The 10,965-nt window shown below is 41.2% G+C and overlaps 1 protein-coding gene across 1 annotated transcript; it reads left to right on the top strand.

Annotated features, from left to right (window-relative positions):
* The first annotated feature begins 647 nt into the window (after positions 1 to 647).
* On the top strand, positions 648 to 3,481 carry LOC149819387 (ACT domain-containing protein ACR10-like). Its single transcript, XM_089984500.1, has 4 exons — positions 648 to 1,248; positions 1,345 to 1,450; positions 2,270 to 2,873; positions 3,229 to 3,481. Exons 1-4 carry the CDS (start codon positions 777 to 779, stop codon positions 3,349 to 3,351), a joined length of 1,305 nt encoding a protein of 434 aa, XP_089840626.1. The 5' UTR covers positions 648 to 776; the 3' UTR covers positions 3,352 to 3,481.
* Positions 3,482 to 10,965: the final 7,484 nt, after the last annotated feature.

The raw sequence follows: 10,965 nt of genomic DNA, 5'->3' as shown, positions 1-10,965 counted from the left end.
ATGCAGTTGGTTGGGCAAGGACATGACAAAAAGGATCCAATCCTCTCACCTGTGATGTTAGGTTATCTATGTTGATATTAGCTTGCACTCTTCACCGAATAAGTTGCCCTTGATATACAAACAAAGGAACTTTTTTTTTCCGATAAATCAACCTTTAAAATACAAATTTTGTTACATCATATGGCTGAAAACATTATACCGCCACGTGCCTGACTTCTCTTTATTCATTCCTAAAATCAAGAGATTAAGATACTCAAACCAAGAGCAATAACGAACGGTAGGATTTTTTTTCTTTTTCCCTTTTTTAAAGGGAGTTGAAAGAGTTGAAAAGACCAACCAAGAAGGCAGTTTAAAGAAAGCAATGTTATATCACTGCAGTATCGTGATATCGATTCTCCACCGTTGATCACAAACTGAGAGGTAGCATCGCAGGCTAGAGTAGTCGACCCCAACGGCAGCAGCCTGTGAGGTGCTGTCAGAGCGAGGGTAACGTATCCGCGTTGAGGTGAGATCAACAGTTGAGATTCAATATCACCAACATGTGAGGATGCCAAACATGACCGGATCCCCTCCTGAATGTATATATTGAGAGAGAGAGAGAGAGTGAGTGCTTCGCTCCCCTTTGTTAGGAGGTTCTAACGTACGAAACTCCCGTTTTTCCTTCTTCCTTGCCTCCCCCTCAGAAAAAAAACCACGATGGTGGTGCTCGAAAGGAGGCAAAACTCGAGATTTTCTGAGATTTTCCGGTGAGAAGGGGCAAAAGAGCGGTGACCAACATGGGGATTCAGCCTGACGAAGACGTAGTTCTCATTAGAAATGGCCGCAAGGAAGGAGATCCCACAATCGTCACCGTCAATTGCCCGGACAAAACTGGACTCGGATGCGATCTCTGCAGTATAATTCTGCAATTTGGCTTGAGCATTACTCGAGGAGGTAACTCTCTTTTTTTCTCAGTTTTCTTCTTTGTGGGTATCCCAAAATCGATCGGTTTTCTTAGAAAAAGGGATTTGTTGATGTTGTTCTTACACGTTTCGACCGATGGGAAATGGTGTTACTTGGTTTTCTGGGTGGTTCCCTGCCCCCTCGGGCGGCCTATAAGGTGGCGCAATCTGAAGAAGCGCCTCTTGTCCGCGTGCCCGTCGTGCTCTTCGGCCACTTCTTTGTATCTCCGGCAAGAAATTCAGGCGAAACCGTCGGAAGTTTACATGCTGAAGCTCTGTTCCTTGGATCGGAGGGGTCTTCTGCACGGTAATCTTGTGTTTTGTTGTCTGTTGGTTCTTCTTTTCTTAGTTTTATCTTTTGTTCGTTTGGTTGTTTACCCTATTTGTTTCAATCCGAGAGCAGATGTTAGTCAGGCTCTCTGTGAGCTTGAGCTCACCATCAGAAAAGTGAAGGTCTCAACTACTCCGGATGGGATGGTTATGGATCTCTTCTTTGTAACAGATAGCAGGTTTGGCCTCTTTCTTTACAGTCCATGGGCATTTGATCCTCTTTAGGCATATGGTTTTGTGGCCCTTTAAGAATCTTGTCATGCTACCTTAACCAAGTGAGTCATATATGATGTTAAAGAGGCTATAACTCCCCTCTCTCTATTGTGCTGGATCTATCTGGAAAAAATTAATTTGTTGTACAAATTGGCTTCTTTATGATGTGGGTATTTGAGTTCATTGACCTCTTAGAGAGGGGAACTTAATGGTTAATGCCGTGCTTCTCAATTCATGCCAAATAGAATGTTAAAGAAACTATGGCTGTCGCCCACAAGGGCTCCGCTCATCTGGTAGGGGCGACTTGTGAAATTCCACGAAGTTGATAGGACGTCACAAGTTCAAAACCCACAGTGCCCACGGGTGGCGTCCCTTGCCTTAAGGTCAAAGCTGGGTGTACTCCACGGTGGGCAATGGGGACCTCAAGGGTTTTACCTACGGGAGGCCGGTCGGTCGGTGATGAGGCGGTTTTCTAGCTGTAATTATGTTAATTCAAACTTGATTGCAAAAGAAAAGTTCAGAAAAAAGAAGAAACAGTTTGATGTACAACTGGTATTCCTTATGATGTTTGTATTTTGAGTTTGTTGAAAAGAGATCTTTATATATCTCAATTCATGTCATCTAGTGTGAGAGATACAGTGGCTGTCATGTTTTCTGGCTATAATTGTATTTAATCAAACTCGAATGCCAAAACAACGGTTGATAAACAAACATGACACTCGTGCATGCAGGTAAGTACCATATGGTTGGAGTAAGTTTGCATGCTTAAGTTCTTGTTTTGACAGGGAATTGCTCCACACAGAAAGGAGGAGGAATGAAACATATGAGCAGCTAAGAAGCGCTTTGGGAGGATCCATGATAAGTTGTGAACTGGAATTGGTTGGTCCAGAGATGGTCATTTGCCAACAAGCCTCCTCTTCATCTATTTTCTCATCTTCAATCACTGAAGAAACATTCAACAGAAATCGGAGTGCAGATGCTAGTGTTTTGATCACCGTGGATAATTCGATTAGCCCGTCCCACACGGTTGTTCAGATCCTCTGTTTTGATCATAAAGGCCTCCTGCATGACACCATGAGGACTATGAAGGATTGCAATATACAAGTGTGTTACGGGAGGTTTACTTCAAAGGAGCATGGCAAGTGTGAGGTGGAGCTGTTCATAATGCAGGCAGATGGGAAGAAGATCACTGATTCGGAGAAGCAGAAGGCTTTGTGTTCCAGGTTGCGGACAGAGGTGCTTCAGCCTCTACAAGTGAAGGTGGTGAGTAGAGGGCCTGATGTGGAGCTTCTGGTTGCCAATATGGTCGAATTATCCGGCCGGGGTCGGCCATTGGTATTCTATGATATAACCCTTGCTCTCACAAAGCTCAAGATATGCATCTTCTCTGTATGTCTTCTTTTCCCTTACTCTTTCTTTCTCTGTTTGCTGAACATGTCAACACATACCCAATTTGGAGAATCTTTATTGTGGCTGCACCTTGTTGGCATAATGATCACCAGTATTCCAGTGACTGTGGTCTTTGCATTATGTTGTGGAAGGTGTACTTGTGAAGATGTCATTGTTTTAAGCATTGGATACTACAAAATAGCATACAATGATGTCCTACCAATGCTTAAAAAAGTGCTGCTACTAATGGGTATTTAAACTTGTGATAAGATGCTTCAAATGAGGTAGAGAAGATCCCCTGCTCTTTCTTTTCATCTTATGCTTTCCATACTAATCTCCTAATACATCATGCCAGGCTGAAATCGGGAGACACATGATTGACAATCGAGAGTGGGAGGTCTACAGAATCCTCCTAGATGATGGCCATGGAAAGAAGATTGAGGAGGAGGTGAGGAAGATGTTGATGGGATGGGATTAAGTGAACCTCAGAAATGCAAGGCTGGATATAGAAACTATGGTGGAGGGACTGATGTTGGGGATCTTTGAGAAGTTCACGTACATAGAGATGTAACATAATGGCTGCGTAATATACTTAAGTATGTTTATAGTGCCATCTGTGTTTATCTTTTGTACAATTGCAACTGCCTGTCCAAGGGACCAACCATAGTAACAGCCATAGTTACCAGGAAGCAGAATAGATATGGGAAGTGAGTGTTAAAAAGTAGTATGAAGCGTGAAGCAGGATTTGTTTTGAAAGCTATTGTAGAAGTGTGTGAGAATCCAAATAAGGGAAAAACAAGCAGAAAGCTAGTAGGAAGCAAAAATAATAATTAATAACATGAAAAACACGTACAAAAAAAAGAGAGGAAGCAAGGGTGAAACACAAAGAAGGGAGTGGGAAACAAAAGAACTACGAAAAGATGCACTTTGAGAAGCGAGTGTGAAGAATGCTTCCCACAAATAGGAAGCATGTTTTTGTTGAGGGAAGCGTGGTGCTTCCCACTTCAGAAGCACGCTTCCCCGGCACCCTAAGGAGACGCTTCCAATAATTGTGGGATCGATAAGGCAATGTGGCTCAATGTATCCCACCTCCCATAAAAACCAACCAAAGTGCCACGTCACTACGTTGCAGGGATACTCAAACTTGCCCTCGTGTGGTGACCACTTATATGCTACTTTTAATAAAGTATACACTGAAATGGTATATCTCGTGTCTTTGTGACATAGACCAAGGGCACGTTTGGTTGCTCCTTTAAGAATGATTCAGAATCAACGATTCAGAATCACATGGGGTCTCAACCAAACATAAAAAGTAACCTGTGAGAAACTAAATCTCATCTGCCTTTGCAAATGAGAGTCACTTTCTAATTCAATCGTCTCATTTGATTCGTGAACCTCTTGATATTATTTTTTTTTTGTGGGGTCCTATACTCGTAGTTAGTGACACGGGGTTTGAGATATGTTATTTTTGCATGGTTTATTCAAATATGTTTAATTTTATTTACTTAAGCAAAAATCCGAAGGTTTGGTTGCTCTTTAAAGTTTCAATAAGTTGGTTGAAGATATTACTTATGAATCTACATTTTTTTCATTCAGATTGGGGAAGAGAGTTTCAAGCTCTCAATTTAGTTTTTAAATGAAAGTGGCATTGGTCATCATATAACGTGTCAAAATCGTAGTGTAGAGAGGCTGATACATTATTGACACTAGTTTATCTCTTATGGCACGTGCTAATGTCCTTGTTACATTTTGGTTTTATGCTTTTAGACTGATGTATAATATTTTATAAATCGCATGCCTACCAAAATCTTGAAGTACAAGCCCCCCCCCCCCCTATAAGTTTTGTTTAATAAAGCTCCTGATTACAAATTTATGAAAGTAATTGTAGAAAGCATAAATTGCAATACAAGTTTGATCATTGTGGAGTATGCTTCTTAACATTGAGACTATTATGGTCTTAACCCTCAAACTAGGTGCGTCTTTACATCCAAGAGTGTCGTGTTTGATGAAGAAACCTTTCCTTTTAAAAACCAACCTGCCGCATCTATTAAACCTAAGATCAGTGTTGTGAGAGGCGTACGCCTCAGTACCTGAAGCGTACGCCTAAGAGGCGAGGCGCACGCTCAAGGTACTGAGGCGTTGCTGTGATGCGCCCCTCATCAACCTCTGACCAGTTGTGACCACCGACCACCGGAGTTGCTATGCTGCAGCTGCTGCTCAGTCTTCTCCGACCACCGGACGACCGGCATATCCCTCGCTTCCGTACCAGCTGGGCGGGTGGTCCTTCTCTTACTGCCTCCCCTCCCACCGCTTCACTTCCATTCCAGTTGTGAGAGGCGTACGCCTCAGTACCTGAGGCGTACGCCTCAGAGGCGAAGCGCAGGCTCAACGCCTCGCTTCGCCTCATCGCATTTAACAACCTTGCCTAAGATCATGACTTTTCTAAAAGAACCATATATAGAGACCCAAACTATTCTTCTTCTTGCATTCACCTCACCACCCGTAGGTCTTTAAAACCATGAACCTATCCTAGTTGAATCCTCAAACCATAAAACTAGTAGTGAAGAAGGCCAAAGTTCTCTCTCTACAAAATTCTCCCACAAGTTCCTTAAGTCCTAGTGACCATATTCAACTAAGCCATGCACTTGAAACCCAATCGGTTGTTCCTATTTGCTCTTTCAAGATGAAACTCTAAAACCCAAAATTTACCAAGCCAGCAAATATCCTATTCCAAATGTTCTCCTCACTTACCTCCTTAAGGATGATGAAACTGGTACACTTAAAAGAAGCTGCCAATCATCTTAAGTGAAAAGAGGATATGAAACTTGAGTACAAAGCTCTCATGAAAAATTATACATGTACTTTTATACTTTTGGAAATATAATTAAGTGTAAATAGATTTTCAAGATAAAACGTCATGCTGATGTCACTCTTGAAAGATATAAGACAGCTAAAGAATATAGTTTGTTGTTATGAGTAATTGTTGGAATATTAGGCAGTTGGATGTTCAAAATGTTTTCATACATATAGATATCTATTTTAAGAAGTCTATATGCAACAACCTCTTAGTTTCTTGCTTTCCTAATCATGTTTATAAACTTGAAAGGTCTCTATCGTTTGAAACAGGTTTCAAGAGCCTGGTTTTCAGCCAAGTTTGTATTTGTTGCATCTGAGTTTTACATGAGCTAACACTGACCGACACATCTTTGTTTGTGTGAAAAAATGAAAAGTTTATTATGTATATCTTGATTTATATGAATGACATCATTATTACTAGCAACCCAAAAGAATTGGGGTCAAGTACATACTTCGATGCTGGGCTGGGCGATGATCAGTTTTTCTAGAACTTGATCTTGTAACCTGTAGTCAAAAGAAGCAAGCCACAACTGAAATTGCATGTCTCCAATATAAAATTGAAATACATAATACACCTATTTTATGGTGCGACAATCTTGGTGAGTCTCATTGCTCATCCAGTGTACTACAATCGAAGCAATCATATAAAAATTAATATCCACTTTGTACGGGATAAAATTGCAAAGGGTCAGCTGATAGTGAAGTACATATCCTCAAAAGATCATGTTGCAAATATATTGACTAAGCCCCTTATCAAGGTCATAAAGTTGTGTCACAAGTTCAATGTGGGAGAATCTCATTGAACTTGAGGGGGGGCTGTAGAGAAGAGATCGGGTCAGGTCAAGATAATGTATCCAATCCAATATAGTCCGGCACCTCCAAGATGTAGGCAGGAGTGTCGTGCTAGACAAGCTAAGGATCAGATCAAGATGAATTGGTATAGGAAACTATAGTCTTACCTAATCAAGAACTCAAAACCTTGGAGTCCAAGTTTAAGTTTTTCAATAAAACCTATAAGATTCCTATTGAAAATAGGAAAGAGAAAGAGTTGTATTCTATTGAAAATAAGAAAAAGAAACAATTGCATCTATTGAAAATAAGAAAAAGCGACTCTATAAAAAAACAAGTAAACCCTCCTCTCTCACGTTTTGAGGCGGGCAGGTTATATGTTCCTCCAAGGAACACGCACTGTAGCTACAATGCATATTCCGGGGTTCTCACTAAGCACCGTGTGGCACTGTAGCTACAGTGCATATTTCGGGGTCCCCACCAAGCACCGTGTGGCGCTCAGTGGGGTGTACGGGAGAGTTGTACACCGTCGTACATCCTGCAGGCTGATGTACGGTGGTGTACAATGCCCCCGTACACCCCACTGAGCGCCACACGACGCTCAGTGGGGACCCCGAAACATGCACTATAGCTACAGTGCAAGTTCTGGGGGTGCACACGCAACACCCTCTCTGTTTTGAGAGAGAGAGAGTTATAATCGTGGATGTAGGTTCAGATCTGAACCTAAACCACATAAATTTTGAGTCTTTTGTGTGTATGCGCGATGATGCTTTTGTTACTACAACTTTGTGACAAAACAAGATTTAAGAAAAGAGATCTCAAGCTTAGAGGCACGTTCTTAAGATCGCTATCTTTAGAACTTCAATTGCCCTACTCCAAGAATTTTGAAGATGTGAAAAGGGGTTTGTTGTGACTGAGTTCCCAGGATACAACTAGGCTTGAACCTCAAGAGAGTCACTGCTTCGCAAGAACAGATAATCTCTACCACACTTGAACTATGCAAGCCAAATCAAGAAGAAAGGAAGAAGAAGACTGGAGAGTCAGAAAATTCTTATCCCCAAAAGACGGAAGAAGGAAGAGATTTATTGATTTTTTAGAAAAATCAAAACATTTTGCGATAAATGAGATTAATGGCCATAAATTCGATGAGTTGAAATAAGGATGAAAAAGGTCCCTAAATGGTCACCCACCTTTGACTGTGCTCAAAGGCCTTCAAAACCGTCTAACAGTCACAATGCACCATAAAAGCATGTTAAAACCGTTTAAAAGGCCAAACAATCTAAAACCAAAAGGTTTTGCAAAACAGGCCTTTGCAACGAGAATGCAAAGTGCATCATCAAAACGCCACATTGTGCCTCAAGCGCCCTTGCGCACACGCAAAACGACATGTCCATTCCTGCACAATGCGTAGCAACGTTCACAAGCCACCCCAAGACACATAGATTACCAAAGTAAAGAATAAAGAACAAACCCTCTATTTAAACCACTAGAAAAAATTATTTCTTTTAGATATGGGACTAAACTTATTAAAGCACTTTTGGTGGGAACAAAATCACCAATTTTAAAACTTTTCTAACAGCTTTCTTCTCATTCAGGTTTGAACCATATTCTTTTAACTATTGCACCATCTTAACCAAGGGAGCCCCCATTCGGGTATCCATGAAGCATCCATCTTCACAAATTATCTGTATTTTTGTATAATAACCCTGCCATTTTCCACCCAACTGCCAAAAAATGTGGAGAAAGGGAAGCACTGTAAATCGGGTCGAGTTGAGCTTGACCTAACAATGGATCTAAGTTTTAAGTTTGACTAATTTCAACGCTTGGCTAACCCATAAAATATGTCGATTTTTATGTGAAAAAGTTAAAACTAATCAGGTTATACCTGATTCCAACCTAGATCTGATCATATTTGTTTACTCCATTTAAATTCGAATCCAAATAAACAAGTTCGACTTGGATTTAAATATGTATTCTGGATGAAGAAATATGAGTCTGATTCAATTTGGATCCAGGCCAATTCCTGGCCCATTTGCATCCCTAAAGTTAAGAGAGGATCAGGTGAGGGGCCTACTTCGAGGAATATTCCTTTGTTTTTTCTTTTTCATTTATAACCCGAAGAAACTGCGTCCTGGACTGGACTGAAGACATGGTCGCTATCCCAGAGGTGTAAAGTTCCAAGGCTAGGACCCTCACCCATAAGGCATATACTGCTGGGCTTTGGCTCACTCGAATATGAGACCCAAGATTCAAACCTCAGCTGCCCGTCTCTAACAGCCTTTTTCGACAGAGAAAGCCAGGGTTAGGCAGACCCCGACCAGTTATACAACCATACCATTTGGGGTTCGAACTTGCAACATCCCAACACAAGGTGAGGTGAACTAACTGCGCCTGCCAGACAAGCGGAGCCCCCCGTTGGTGCCCGTATAACAGCCACTATGCCAACCCCCTCAGGACCGGAGATTCATGGTTCAGGACCTTATTTGATATGCTATTTCATAGATGTTCATTTTCAAGAAAGCAACACCAATTCAAAGGGTTATCTAATGAGTATTTAGGAAGTATACCACCCCGGGGGTCACCAGTGTGGCCAGCAGAGTGGTTGTGAGGGTGCTGAGATGAAGGCACTGGATCAAACCCCACTAGGCGCGAGTGTTCCGTAGCTTTTGGAGGTGGGCCACATAAAGCAAGGTTCTGGTGGGGCCCCATTCAGTGTTTTCCTTGAGAAGATGATAAATATAAAAAAATAGTAATATTTTTCAGAATGGGTGGCATTGTCTTGAAAATATAATGATTAATTCTATATATGTGGGTATTTTTCTGAGATCTTCTTAGGGATGGCAGTGGACCGGGGGGAAAGTGGGGCCCTGCCCCGCCTCGCCCCGTTTGGACCTGGGATAAAGGGTATGAAACGGGGATGGAGGCGGGGACGAAGGTTAAAATCCATCCCCGTCCGGGGATGGACGTGCACTTTTCCCCACCCCGCCCCATCCCCGCCCCGCCTCATCCCCGTTTGAATCGGGGATGAAGGCAGAGGTGGAGGATAAAATCCATCCCGGCCCGGGATGGAGGATAAAATCTTGAGGCGGGGCGGGGGTGGAGACCTTGTCCCCCGCCCCACTGCCATCCCTAGATCTTCTCATGAAACAAATTTATTAATTTATTGCCAGATTTTTGCTCAAAGATGAAAACCTCGATACTGATTTTTGTGACATTGATTAATAATCTCAATATAAAAAAATAGTCAAAATGTTGAACTTGAGTCATACCTGCTACCTAGGCGTGCCGGACTCCAGTTTGTTTTTGAAGGACCTTGCTTGGATAATTGAAAGCTGTATATGTTGGGGCCGGATCCAACCGAGTATAGACCAAAGTCTCAACTCCAACCAACTTAAAGTCGGACCAGTATTGGATCTTAGGCTGTCCTATAGAAGTTTGGGCATAGTGACAAACGTTTTTATCGGCAATTTCTTGTTTTTCAAAAACTCGCTAGAAATTGAAAAAATCCATAAATCTCATGTTTTTTTTTGGCAAAATCTCGGCAATAAAAAAATAAATAAAAAAATATTACAATTATTTGTATAAGAAAACATTAATAAAAATTATTTTTATAAAAAAATATTAATAAAAATTATTTAAAAATAAAAATACATGATTTTTTTGCTATAAATAGTCGTTTAAAATGTAAATACCGAGTTTAAATCATGGTATTTATGTTTTTTTCATAAATCTCACCATATTTTGAAAATCTCGCAAGAAATTGCCGTTTTAAACTTTCAGGCAATTTCTTGCAATATTATCGCAAGATTTTCATAAATCTCGCGATATTTGTCACACTGAGTTTGAGACAAACCAGGCTTTTTTGTTTTTTTATATCTACATAAAAAAATCGCCCCTACGATAAGAGACCTAGCAGCGCTGGCTCAGTCTGTCGTACGATTCACTGTCCTGCAGTGTAAAACTTTGTTGGTTCATCCCTTGTTCCCAGGGAGTCGCCATGCATCGGCTTGCGCAAGGGGTGACACCCATGGGAATTGAACCTATACTGCCTGGCTAGCGGCCTAGGCCCCATCCCACTACGTCAAACCCCTTTGGGGCTGGGACAAACCAGGCCTACTTCTACAAAATAAACGCAGATATCCTACCGACCCAACTTGGGTGGGTATATCTCCAGCTCATATCGCTCAGACCCGACCCATTGTTTGTAGTTATGTAATCCAGCCATAGTGACGAACGGCTTGATCTTAAGCTCTCTCACCTTCTATAGACAAACCTTGGGGGAAAATCTATTCCTTATGAAAATTTTGGAAGATATTTAAAATTTCAATTTTTACGATAGATATTAGCAATAGATTAAATACAAATTTAAAAATGTGAGGCAAATTTCCTGAGTTTTTTTGTTTATTATTACTATAAATTAACGATCATATAACAATTTGATTGATTT

The sequence above is a fragment of the Nuphar pumila genome, chromosome 13, assembly GCF_984573655.1.
Source record: "Nuphar pumila chromosome 13, dmNupPumi1.hap1.1, whole genome shotgun sequence".
Lineage (NCBI taxonomy): Eukaryota > Viridiplantae > Streptophyta > Magnoliopsida > Nymphaeales > Nymphaeaceae > Nuphar > Nuphar pumila.
The sequence above is the reverse complement of the archived record's forward strand: the minus strand, read 5'-3'. Positions and strand labels throughout refer to the sequence as shown.

Excerpts from the sequence above, each read along its gene's own strand:
- LOC149819387 (XM_089984500.1), top strand. The coding sequence starts at position 777 with ATGGGGATTCAGCCTGACGAAGACGTAGTTCTCATTAGAAATGGCCGC. Across the intron at positions 1,451-2,269 it reads TTCTTTGTAACAGATAGCAG|GGAATTGCTCCACACAGAAA; the intron begins GTTTGGCCTCTT and ends TTGTTTTGACAG. Across the intron at positions 2,874-3,228 it reads TCAAGATATGCATCTTCTCT|GCTGAAATCGGGAGACACAT; the intron begins GTATGTCTTCTT and ends ACATCATGCCAG.